General features: G+C 33.5%; 1 protein-coding gene across 3 annotated transcripts; it reads right to left on the minus strand.

The window, feature by feature from the left end:
• Window positions 1-367: 367 nt before the first annotated feature.
• LOC110105452 (receptor-like cytoplasmic kinase 176) lies at window positions 368-10,902 on the minus strand. Of its 3 annotated transcripts, none has more exons than XM_020834969.2 (7): window positions 10,742-10,902; window positions 10,439-10,624; window positions 5,511-5,836; window positions 3,977-4,112; window positions 3,613-3,755; window positions 2,259-2,382; window positions 368-1,171 (listed from the first exon to the last, which is right to left on the minus strand). In XM_020834969.2, exons 2-7 carry the CDS (start codon window positions 10,494-10,496, stop codon window positions 714-716), a joined length of 1,245 nt encoding a protein of 414 aa, XP_020690628.1. In that variant the 5' UTR covers window positions 10,497-10,624; window positions 10,742-10,902; the 3' UTR covers window positions 368-713. The 3 variants fall into 3 exon arrangements, with proteins under 3 accessions (XP_020690628.1, XP_028551038.1, XP_028551039.1); XM_028695205.1 differs by having other exon boundaries at window positions 10,439-10,662; window positions 10,742-10,898; XM_028695206.1 differs by having other exon boundaries at window positions 10,439-10,544; window positions 10,742-10,897.
• Window positions 10,903-13,896: the final 2,994 nt, after the last annotated feature.

A 13,896-nucleotide genomic window follows, 5' to 3' on the forward strand; every position in this document is an offset into this window, starting at 1 on the left:
ATTAAATCGTCATAAGATATTATGATGAATAATCTTTAATTAGGTCATGAGGATTCTGATGAGCTCATGACTTTCCTTCATGAGAAGATTATATGGAATTTTGTGATGCAGGATTTGCTTCTCCTGTAATAGCTATAAGCTGTTATGATAAATAAGATTTAAACAACTTGACCTTAATTAGGTTTAGGGTTTAGGATTTTGATGAGCGCATGACTTTCCTCGATTATATGGAAGTTTGTGATGTTTGAAGGGAGAGTAGGTAGAATTTGCTTCTTCCATCTTTCAGTGAACAAGCTAGTTGTAAAGCATGTTATGCCATCTTTGTAAAAGGAAGCAAAAGAAAAAGGGTCAGAATGAGCAAGAAACATTCCCCGAAGAACAAAGCGAGAAATCGGAATTCTGTGGAGTATGTTCAAGAGAACAGATTGCAAAACTGACTTAAGATAACATAAATCTAAGTCTTCATCTGTAGTTCGAGAAAGTAAAGATAATCACCCTCACAATCACTACGATAGAAAACCACCTTGGATTTAACAAAACATTCTATTTCTACATAACGCTCAAGACAGTCAACTACTGTAGCGAAGTCCCTTTCTTGGACGAGACGAGCTATACAACAATCAGGCACCCATACACTTTGTTGCTATTTGCTGATAATAGCAGCAGCAGCAGCAGCTTTGAAGAATTGTAGCTACTTTCTGATGTATTGTGTGTTATGAATAGAGAGGAGAAGCCAATGGTCTAGGATAAGTCATTTTATTATTTACAGCAACATCCAAGCTCTTCCGAGGAGATCTACCAGGACTGTTACTGTGGTGTTGACTGACCATCTTGAATTCAGGTTGGGGATTCTTTGGTGTGTCATTGGAAGTCTGAAGCTGTTCTAATGCAGATACCACCTGATTCATGCTTGGCCTGAACTTGGCCTCGGTGGAGAGACACTGTAGAGCTAACATAGCTACCTTCTGTGCTCCGCCTAGCGAATAATCCCCATTGAGACGGTTGTCAAGGATGCGGAAAATCTTTCTCTTGTTTGAAAGATAAGGCCTCGCCCATTCTATAAGATTGTGCTCTCCTGATGGACGATTTTTGTCGATAGCACGCCGACCAGATAACATCTCCAGAAGGACAACACCAAAACTGTAGACATCGCTCTTCGTGGTCAAGTGGCCTTCAACATGCAAGAAAGTGTATTAGAATTCAATGTTTCATGTCTCATTTTCCGCAAAACAAATCTGCGAGGAGAATAAATTAAAATATTGATAGGTAGCCATAAATTAAAATATTGAGGGAAGATTAAGCACCAAACATTCCACTGCAACATGGTTCCAATGGGATCTAATGGTTCATGCAATTTTTTATTTTTATGGCCTTGGTGACAATGATTTAGCAAGGTTCAAGAGTCAAGACATAAGAATGAGCAGCACTCATGCTGGCTTCACATAGTTTACTAAGCTCTCATTGTATGCACTTGCAATTTAAAAAACTTTCATTTGGGGAAAGATGATGTTTGACGTGGATCACTCATGTGAAGGGAAGTGCGAGGAGAATAATCCCATTTCAAAAGTCAAACTTTCTAGTATATTGGTCGTGACTCTTACTCATCAAACTAGGCTTTAGTTTATTAAGATCAATTCAACTCACAAGTGTTCCACTCCATAACCCGAGAGAGTGCTTTGATGACAATTGTCCATGCAAAATTACAATTGAAAAAAAAAAATTAAAGCATGCATATAAAGGCATACTAAGCTAACATAGAAAGCATATCTCTGGCACAACGAGAAAAAGCAAAAAACCAATGTCTTACTAGCACGGGAATCAGTAATGAAGTCTTAGCCGTGTTTTTTATTGCAAATGTTTTATTATGAAACAATGAGAATAAGACCAGCATTTCTACGATTGCAAATAACACTATGCTGGTCTTTCCTAGACATGAAGTTTTCATCGATTTCTGCTATACGTATCATTGGCTCGACAAACATCTGAGACAAGATGTGTACAAATGCAACCAACGTAATCACCCAGTTGCAATATTTAGCAAAAGAACAGTAAAAAATTATCAATCCGCATTTTCATCACTTCGTACAGCTTTTTTTATGAGAAAAAAACAGATATTTCATATCACAAATCAGCATACAAAGAGTTCAAAGAATGCATAGAGAAATCTAATTCTCAAAATAAACAAAGATTGTGCTCCCAGAAAAATCGGAAATGATAAGCCACAGCAAAACAGATGAATATGGAGAGATTTAACCTACCTGTTGCAAGATATTCAGGTGCTGCATAGCCATATGTTCCCATAACCCTAGTTGAAACGTGGCTTTTGTCACCAGTTGGACCATCTTTAGCCAAACCAAAGTCAGAAAGCTTGGCATTGTAACTCTGAATTCACAGACAAATTCAGAAGGAGATCAACAAAATTCTGATATAACAATTATTAATTTTTAAAGGTCAAATATAAGGTAAGCATAAAATTCAGAACAGGTGATTTTCCGGTTGCTAATGATTTAAACAAATAGGCTTATGTCTAACAATAAATATATTCATAATTTTTATTAAAATTGAAAATAATTCACTCAGCGTTGTCTCTAATATTTTATGATTAACAAAATTAGATTTTTAGTCTATCAATATTGCTATTTGTTTAGTATTGCCATTACTAAATTTTAATAAAAAACAAAAATTGAGTTTTACTCTATCTATTTATTATTTGTTAAATCAAATATTAATAACATATAAAATTAGATTTTAAGCCCATTCATAACCATTTGCTCAATATATTCATCGTATTTATAGTTATTGTAATGAAAATAACTTTTCAAGTGCATAGAATATAAGAAAGTTGATATAATAATATAAAATAGGGTATCAAAAAGTAATTATTCATCATTAAATAAGTATTATATCAAGCCTTAGAGAGCTCATTGTTAAACAAAAAATATTCACGAACTTAAATAAACACGTGGGCCATGTTCAAGATTGTTTATTTATCCGTTGAGCTTTAAAAATTTGATTCACCCTTGTTCAACTATCTAAATAAATGAATATAAATGAGACTCATAAGTATTGAGTTATTCATTGAGTGTACTAGTTAAAGGAAGGAGAGATGGAGAGGGACAAAGAAAAAAGAGGGAGAGAAGAAAAGAAAAGAAGGGAAGAAAGAGGATTTAGTAAATCACTCACCTCCTACCTGATTGTTTTGGTTCAAGTATGATGGTGTTGCAAACAATAGTGCCCCAGGCAAATCTATCTATGCCAAAAAATTCCTAGTGTTGTGAACATGAAATACTACTTAGGATTCTTTAGCACTTTCTCCAAATATCTTTCATTGTTATTTAGTTATTTAATATTCTTCTCTATACATTTAAAAAACTGTTCTTTATTATAATTAAGATTTTACTTCTATGGTCATGGACATAAGAAGCCAATCATGCTGAAACATGTAAATATTTGTGCTTTTGTTTAGGTTTTTTTTTTTTTTTTTTTTTTATTTTTTTGTTTTTTTTTTTTTTTTTTTTTGCAATTTTTCTTTTTGCTCTCTTTCACCATTGTGATTTTTTTTCCAACAACAAGAGGATTAAAAAACTAATGCATCATGGTGAATCAACATACCGAATCAAGCAGAACATTGGAAGTTTTAAAATCACGATAAATGACTTTTGTCTCAGCACTGTGCAGAAAGGCAAGCCCTTTTGCAGCACCTAGAGCAACCTTGATCCGAAGATTCCAGGAAAGGGGTTGGAAGTAAGAACCCCCTGCACCAAACAGCAAACATCAAACATCAAACATCAATCATAATATGACAGCAAGAACCAACTTACTGCTTCTTAAAGCAGCTTTTTAGTAGGAAAAAAAAATATTTTTTGTACTAGAAAGCTGCTTTAAGAAGCAGTAAGAAAGTCGTCCCAAACGAAACCTTAATGTCAGTCAAGCAAATATGACAAACAAGTTCAACAGAAATAGAAATACTACTTACTCCTGAAGAGATGATTCTCTAAGCTTCCCCGAGGCATAAACTCATACACTAGCAAGCGGTGTTCATCCTCCAAGCAATATCCAATCAACTTTACAAGGTTGGGATGGTATAACTGACCAAGATAGTTCACTTCAGCCTGCAAAAACAAATAAGAAAATTTCCAGAATAAACCAGAAAAGCAAACCATCTAACTTTTTACAGTAAACAAATATCTTCAGCAAAGTTACTTAAACAAGATGGAATAGAGAGAAAAAGCAGGAGTTGAAGGATGTTATCATGCATCTCATTTCACGTACAAGATCTATAGAGGTTATTAATTACCCCGCTGCCTGATGCACCATCCGGTTTTTTAAAGCTTGTCAACTAAAGTATGCTTGCAATATACAAAGAACCCCTTAAGCCAAAGACTTCGCGTCCAATTAAATCAAGGTGAAGAATGATTTGAAAGAAAGATTAAGAGTATGCTACTATTCAACAAGTTATTCCTAAAATGTGAGAGTGCCACATGACAATAGAATACACATAAAGTTGAAAGTAATTTTATAAAATTATAATTAAGCTAATTGAGTTATACATATCTTATTCATCATCATCATTGGCATTGTCCCAACCATTTGAAGTTTAAAGAATACGAAATTTATATTTGTTTATGCCAAGTGTTGCATGACACATTAAAAGTATTCTTCACAAAACTTGCTTGTAAAACTTCTGTCCATTTTTCCTTTAACTTTACTCATTTTCTTTCATAATCCATTGACATTAAAATTATTATCCCGTCTAAGGAAAGCATTTTCTCCCTTTCACATCAACAATTTTTTTAATGTCAAACATCATCCATACAACAAAGTTGTCATTGTTAGACAAGTTGAGCTTGCAAAAAAATGAAATGTTAAAATGAATAAGTGAGAAAACTGGAATTTAAAAAAAAAATTGCTTGGTTTGGGCATATACAATAAAAGGGAAAAAGAACCAATAATATCTTTTTTTAGAAAGCAGAATAATATAACCAAAAAATGATATGAGTGCAACAAGAGAAATTATGAAGAATTGAAACATAAAGAAAAGAAATACAAAAAAACTAGAAAAAACTAACATGATGACCAAGGATGCAGCGTCCAATTTATCATAGAAACTACAAAAGAAAATCTCTTTTTATTTAGGTCGAACATCATCCATACAATAAAGTACTCATTGATAGACAAGTTGACTTTAGCAAAAAAAGGGAATGTTAAAATGAATGCATGGCAAGATTGGGATTAAAAAAATTAAGAGGTTTGGGCGCAAACAATAAAAAGGAAAAACATGAACCAAAAATATATTTTTTTAAGCAGAACAATATATTAACCCGTGTAGAACACAGCTAGGATAAATCTCTACCCAAATGGTTAGAAAATGATGATGATTATCAAACTGCTTCTAATGGTTTCCCCTCGTTCATGTGTATGATGATGAGTTATGAATCGTTCTTTCAGAATAAGGTCAAAATAAAATAAAGTAAAATCTTGCAAATGTGAGCGGAGGACCCAAAACTCACCAACCATTCCTTGTGACCCTGCACTCCCTCCTGATTTAGCCTCTTTACTGCGATAACTATCCCTGTCCCTGGCTTGGCTGGTGCAAATGTGTTCTCATCAATCCATCCCTTAAATACTGAACCAAAGCCTCCTTCGCCTAAAACACTATCGGGTCGGAAATTCCTCGTGGCAGTTTTCAGTTCACTGAAAGCAAAGCTCCTAACATTAGATGATTGCAAGATTTCCCCCTCACTTCTAGGCGTTGGAGGCACAGAGGCCATAGAAACCTTGCTGCTAGAACTGCTTCGACCAGATTGATCTTGGGTGCTGTATTTAGAGTTCATCCCTACAAAACAAAGCAAGAAGCATTCCAGTAAATGAAACTGGACCTTAGGCTGGAAAAGAGCTATATAAATGCGAATGCACTTGGTACAAAATTGAACCAAGAATTACAAACTCCATGACAAAGTGAAGGAAATATTAAAATTCAAGTTTTAGCATACTTGTGGCAATAGAATTAACATTTAATGCCAAACAAACAGTTCATAGTTTTTTTTTTTTAATTTAAGTTCGAGTTTTACGTTTGCTTTTTCATTGCGCATATTCCTCCACGTCAAAAAATAAACTTGACCTAAAATGGCTTACTCTCTTAACTAACAAGAGTACAAATATTATTCTCCCTATAATAACAAATATTATACCATCATGGATGTAACGTTTTTTTTTTAAATCATCCTTTCCAAAACTCGCATTCTTGAGTCCTACCCGCTTGAATCGCTTTCCTCCAAACTCCTAAGCTGCCACAATCACATACAATGTGCACAGTTCAAAGGGATTGTCTGTTCCAATTAATAAGAAAATTCAATTGACAAGATTGTTCAAAGCATTTCTCATAAGCCACGCAAATACGCATGCAGCTCTCGACAAAGATTGGAGTGTGGAGCCCTATGGGCAGCCCTTGTGAGCTTCACTCAGCAGATTGACGCTTTGACAGTTGAGTTCCTATGCTTCATCATGGGGTGAGAAACGACCTATAGAATTTCAGAACCATGTTTCCCGCACAAATCCTGACAACAACATTGATAGTTCATGCACATGTAAAAGGAGAATGCGATCAGGAAGAGACACACAGTAGCTACTCACGACATTACAGATTTTGAGGATGAACGTGAGTTTCTCCAACATCAAGATGTTTCCAGTTCCGTAAATGATGCACTCCCTCATTATCAACCCTCCAAGGCAGCGTGGATGGCATGATTAGGAACCTAGGAAGTTCAGAGTAAAACTTGGCATACCTTTCTTTGATGGATGATTACACATTAAAGACTACCTGGACTGGGAAGGCGCTATTGAGACATTCATTGAATACATGGAGATTGCCCTGGACAAACAAGTTAAATATGTTGCTTGTAGGTTAAAAGGAGATGCAAGCATGTGCTAGATGCAATTGTTACAGTGCCGTCACTGAGAAGGAAAAGGATAAATTCGTAGTTGGTTTCGAACGAAGCAACTCCTCTGCGAACATTTGCTTCATGTTGACTTTGAACAGATGTTATACTTGAAGTATCAACATTCTGAGCAGGGATATCATACTGTAGGTGAATATACCTAAGAGTTTTATTGTCTCAGTGCTCACAACAAGAATGAATCTGCAACTCAATTGGTTGCAAGGTATATAGAAGGGTTGAAGGAAGCAGTACAAGACAAGCTCAAACTTAATTCGATGTGGACACTTTCTTAAGCCGTTAATTAAATTTTACAAGTCAAATTGCAACCACACAAACATTCCTACAATTATGCTTCTAAGAGACAAACTAATTAACCACTTGTGTAATTAATTAGATCCAATTCTCAAGCAAAAAGATCCCCAGCATAGCAACAACCTTCGGGTGGTGGCTGGTGTGCCTTATAGGATCCGAAAATGTTGAAAAATTTAAAGCTCTAGTTAAGGACAACCCATATTCCTGGCCATCAACCCATGAATGCTTTTGGTGTTTACAATCATAAGTAAAATACGTACCTTTCTTTGATGGATTATTACACATTAAAGACTACCTGGACTGGGAACGCGTTGTTGAGACATTCATTGAATACATGAAGATAGCCCTAGATAAACAAGTTAAATATGTTGCTTGTAGGTTAAAAGGAGATGCAAGCATATGCTGGATGCCTGGATGCAATTGTTACAGTGCCATCACTAAGAAGGAAAAGGATAAATTCACAACTGGTTTCGAACGAAGCAACTCCTCTACGAACATTTCGTTCATGTTGACTTTGAACAAATGTTATACTTGAAGTATCAACATTGTGTGCCAAGATATCAAGATATCATACTGTAGGTGAATATACCTAAGATTTTTACTGTCTTAGTGCTCACAACAAGAATGAAACCGAAACTCAATTGGTTGCAAGGTATATAGAAGGATTGAAGGAAACAACACAAGACAAGCTCAAACTTAATTCTATGTGGACACTTTCTTCAGCCGTTAATTAAATTTTAGAGGTCAAATTGCAACCACACAAACATTCCTGCAATTATGCTTCTAAGAGACAAACTATTGAACCACTTGTGTACTTAATTAGATTCCATTCTCAAGCTTGGGTGCATTGAAGTGTATGTCGATAGAACTCTATTAGATATTGGCTAGCCATACAGACGGGCACACAGAGTGACGACTCTATAGAAAATCATCAGATTTCCTTGGGTTGGTGTTTACCTTCCCGATGATGAGTATTTGATAACCGATTATAGTATATGTATATAAATGTATGAATATATATAATTGGACATGAATTGAATTAATGAAATGATGAAAATGTCATTCTAAGGTACGAAGATACCTATTGTAAGCATTGAAATTATTGACATTAGTAGTTATTCGGCATATAAACCAGCATATCTATCGTAGGAGATATAGCATGTGTCATTATCACTTTGATATATTGACAATGTTTACTACTTCAACATTTTGGTTATTTATATTGTATACTCTATTCCTTGGTCGTTTATGCTTTTGATAGATATGAGTTATTTGCTAAGTTTGATTTATCAAACTCATCAGTTGTCTCTTTTTATGGCAGGTCTTGCAAGCATGTTTAGCGAACCATCACCTCATGAGCAGATAATCTCCCATCAGACTTCTTAGAACAGTGTGGAGAATCTAAATGAGGAGTTTTTATTTTGTTCGGTTGACCGGATGCAAGAAGCATCCGGTTGTAGGCAAAAAAAAGGCGGTACCGAGGTGTACCGAGTTTTTCAAAAAACTCGGTGCACCATGGTACCGAGTTTTTTTTGCCTACGACCAGATGCTTCTCTGCATCCGGTCGGAGGACGTAATAATTGTTCCTAAACGAGAGCACTAAAAGATGTTAATACACAAAAGTGGTTAATGCGAGTGGGAATGAGGTTCAAGCTTGAGCCTGCATATGGTTTTAGAACGGGAGAGAACAATGTAATGTGGGAATCTAAGAAATGGCTTACTTGGGTTGATGGGAGAGGATGTTTTGCATGAGAAAGGAGAAAAAGATAGAGCAAGAGAAAGAGTAAGAGAGAGAGAGAGAGAGTAAATAACATGATGAAGAGTGGTTCAGCAATCTTTGCCTACGACTACTATAATGATGCACTAATTCTCCATTACAATAGTATTTAGGAGGAATAGAGGAATGGTGATTGGAGTAGAGGAAGGAGGAGGAGGAGGAGGAGGAGGAGGAGATGAAGAGGAGGAAAAGAAACATAACACACTTAAAAAAATAGCTGAACGGAATACCCTAAGGAAGAACGCTAAGAATGGAGCTCCCCAGGGAAGAATGCTAAGAGAACACCCAATACAATCAATACACTTCTCTTTAGTAGGCCTTCTAAGACATCCCTAATTAATATGACCCATGACCAATGTATCTTTCAGGCGCCAAAAATCATGAAGAAGGTGGTGGTTGCAATATATGACACATCACATCATAAAAATATGGGTAAATGGTCATTCTAAAACCATTCTAGGGTTGGAGGGATTCTCTAACAAGCCATCATGGGGTAGGAAGGCTCAACTGGCTGGAGTAATGCCAGTCCAGGCATATGAGTATTAGTTGGATTGGCTACATATTTCTTCAAGCAGATGTTGATTTAGATGGTCAGTTTTGATTAAACCGAACAAAAATCTTGATAGGTTGGATCTTACGAAACATCCTATCAGTTTACTTGAATGACTTTCAATTTGATTTAGCAAGCGGTTCTGCAGAGTAGCCAATTGCATTGGGAACCTGGCTTAGGAGCTTTTGATTGGTATTTTGTATCCCAAGTAATGGATAAGATCAAGGATAGTGAGCCATTTTGTCATGTGAACGATCATGATAGAGCAACGAAAATGAGGCGCCACACTATAAAACAGAAGTCCTATAATCCAACCAAACCTGGAAAAATGCCAAAGCGCAATCTAGGAAGATACGTTTTTTTCCCCAAAATCAGATGAGTGCAGTTTACCATTTGGAAGAGAATTAATCCCCGCATTCATTTCATGATTCTGGATTTTTAAATCCTTTCCTGTCGTGCTTCATTGGCCGCTTATGATATATTTTTTCTTCAATTTACTTTATATTCTAGAGTAACAAAATTTAGCTATGTAAATCCTACAAAATATGAACCGCGTCTATGAAGAATAGAAATTTTCTCCTCTGAGTTTTCTACACTAACCTAAAAATAGAAAGTAGAAAACTATATATTTTCAGGACACCGCATCTTATCTATAAATGACCGTAAATGCGTGCAAATTTAACTCCCAAAACATTAATACTTAGCTACATAATTTACATGCCGAATCCTTTCTTGGTGATTCATGAACAGATAATTATGAAAACACAAAATAAAGGATAGAGCTTGAAAGGACACGTCTCTTACGAATTCTTATTGAGCTGCAAATGGAAGCGGAAACTTCGTCAAATTCAGTACACTCACCTGAAGTGGAGTACAGGGGGCTCTCTGCCTTGACTTGATCCCCCCAGCAATTTCCCATTAAGATTTAAGAGAGATCAGCACACCTTCTCCTAACCCTCCCCAGTTCCTTCAACCAGATCACCGAAAGTTAGGGTTGCTCAATCTTTATAAGATGGGCGAAATAGAAAGCCGATTCCCTGCCAGATCCTTGAGGAAAATCACAGGAATCAAACCACAAAACATTTCTGCAACACGCAGAGCGCAGGCGCCAATCAAGAAAACAACTTCGAATTGAACGACGGTGCCTATAAAAGTTTTGTTTACCTCCAGATGGTGTGTGTTCCCTCTTGGTGCCTATAAGAAAACTGCAACTCTAATAGGAAACCAAAAGAAGCCGTCAGAGGCACAGCTTTGGGGACGAGAGAGAGAAAAACTTTACCAGCTCTCTTTTTTTCCCTCTTGGAGCTTAGCGAAGTTTGACCTTTAAAACGAAGGGAGAGATTTTATAATGATGATCAGATGACGATGTTAGGAGGCTATTTTGGTTGTATTATTTTAGGATTATAATATTTGAAATGTAGGAATTTTATAAATTTAGGTGTTTTATTGTAATAAAAAATAATATAAGTATAATAAATATAATGTAAAATAAAATAGTTTTTTTTTAGTGTAAATCAAATTTATTTGATTTTGAGTGAAAATCGTTTACATCACAAGCTTATTTGGCCACCACATCCTATTGTCATAATTTAGAATTTTAATTTATATTGATTACTTCTAACCAAATAAAAAAAAAATATTCACCTACATGTACTTTATATTTATCCAAACAACTCCAAAATAATTCTTACACTGTATTTCTTTTTCGGCCAACCAAACAGCCCCTTAAAAAATTGCAAGACTAAATAAGTAAATATAATATGATTTGTGTTGCAACACATGGGGGTACTGATTCTCAAAATAAATTTTACAATGAGCAGAATTCAAACCCTTATTTAATATATATATATAATTTCATAAATATGTATTATAACCTAGTATAATTAAATATTACATAATATAATTGAAAATGAAACTTAATTATTATAAAATGCAACTATTATTAGACCTTCAAAAAATACAATATAATAAAATGACATGCTGATAATTTAGTTATATTTATCTTTCAATTTTAGTTACATTTTAACACCCTAAATCATTAGTGTCAAATCCAATCTATTGGTCAATCAATAGTATCGATACAGCAAGTCCATCAAATTGAACTCTGTGAAGATTGGTGAATTATTACGTCCGTCATCGGACGTCCGGACACCCAATCCAACGCGCCACATCACCCAATACAAGTGGTCCTAGTGTATTGTGGTGGATGTGGCGCATCTATGATTGGTGACCCAAACGAATCCGGACCACTTGACAAATAATAGATTTTTCGTGGAGATGAGATCATGCGTGATGGTGATGTCAAAATATGACGCCATCAAATTCAATGTAACTCATGGTCAACAGCAAAAGTTTGTCTTTAGCTTGAAGAGCTATAGAAACATAACAAATAACCAAAGAAAACTTATTCATTTAACTTCTTAGCACTAAAAATCGACTTGGCAATATTTAAGCCAAAACATTCATCGATAGAACTTGGCTATACTAAGTTGAATTGATAGAAGTCAGCTACCTCTTTCATGTTGGTATGCCCCATATTTGAAAAGTATAATACTATAACTAATGTATGTAATGAGCTATAGTAAATGAATTTTCATTTTATGATAAGCCTTTATTACGCTAAATTATGCAATCTATTCTTCCGTTTAAATGAATATTTTCTATAATGATTATCTCAACACCCAATATAAATAAGCAGCTCAACAAACAAGCCAAACACACAAATTATTATCTAATGTTCTATACTTTAAACAATAAAAAATCACAAACTTTAGGTCAAATTTATATGAAGAAATTTTGATGTTATTAAAAATATATAAAAATAAGTATACAGAGTTTATTTTATATAAATAAATAAATTTTATAATATTATAATATTATATTATATATTATTAAAATATAAACTTACTATTATATATATAATATATATATATATATATATATATATATATATATATAAATAATATATATATAATATATATATACTATATATATTATATTATATATATGAGTTGATGATACATTATTATATTATATATATATATATATATATGAGGAAACATTATTATTTTTACAATTATGCCTACTATGCTAATGAGATTATTGAATTATTATTAATAATAATATTATTTATGTTATGTTATGAAATATGGTGTTGTGATGTGTATCATTGTCCAAAAAAATAAAATATTATTTTATAAGAACATGCTAACATTGATACATAAAGTGATTTGTTTGGTATTTGATGAGAAATAAGAAAATGTAAAGTATTATCCGAGGAGTTTGAAAAGCACAAAATACTTTGTATTTTAGAAATTCAAAATTTCATATAATTACAATAAGATCCTTATAAGTATTTTAAGGAAAATTTGAATTTATATAAATAGTAATACTCAAAGTTGTAAAAATATGGCAATTATTTAATTTGTTTCTTGATAAAATATGTCAAAAATTTTCATTGAGATTAAAATACCTTAAAAATCGAAGGGATGTTGGCCGGTATAGCTATGTTATTTATAGTTTTATTGTATTTAATTGTGTCAAAAATTTTATCAACTATTATAATTGTTATAATTGTACCAAACATATCATTGCAAAACATTGCAACTAATTTAATTCATGAGACTTTTTTGTTAAAATGTTATCCTCTAGAGGTATATTATACTTTGGTGTTTAACAAATCAGTGCCTCATTTGCATGTTGAATCATCCTTATTATTTGATTCTTATTCAAATATGTTATTAATTTCCTAGTAATATGTTATTCAAATCATTTTGGAATTTTTCTAATACTATCTTATTCTAACATTATTTTTTGAACAAGATTGATTCATGTATGATTTGAATTCTAAGAATATTCGATCATGGATCAATTTTTTTATCGCATATTATTTCAGCCTTTATCAAATTTTATTCGAACTTTAATCAAAATAATTTTGATTGTGGCTTACATAAAATAGAAGTTTGTGGCTCAAATTAGACATATTTTGGTATGAAGATCTTTTTTTGGCATATTTTTTCAAGAGATGAAATGCATAAAAGATATAATTGCAATCATAACATTTAATATAATAGACATATTATTCAAGAATGGAGGATAGTTCACTGATGAAGGAATATAATTTCACATTAATCCTATAAGAAGGTGATGATAAAACAATCCTTAAATTAGAAAATGGACTCGATCATATTTCCAAAAGTATCCAAGGAAAAAAAATGCTTAATGGAGAACTGATCAATGGTAGGTAAACATCCTTATAAATGTCTAATCAAAGAGAAGTATATAGATGTGTCAATAAATAACTCAAATGACAACTCGAC

This window comes from Dendrobium catenatum, unplaced genomic scaffold (assembly GCF_001605985.2).
Source record: "Dendrobium catenatum unplaced genomic scaffold, ASM160598v2 fragScaff_scaffold_621, whole genome shotgun sequence".
In the NCBI taxonomy this organism is placed as follows: Eukaryota; Viridiplantae; Streptophyta; class Magnoliopsida; order Asparagales; family Orchidaceae; genus Dendrobium; species Dendrobium catenatum.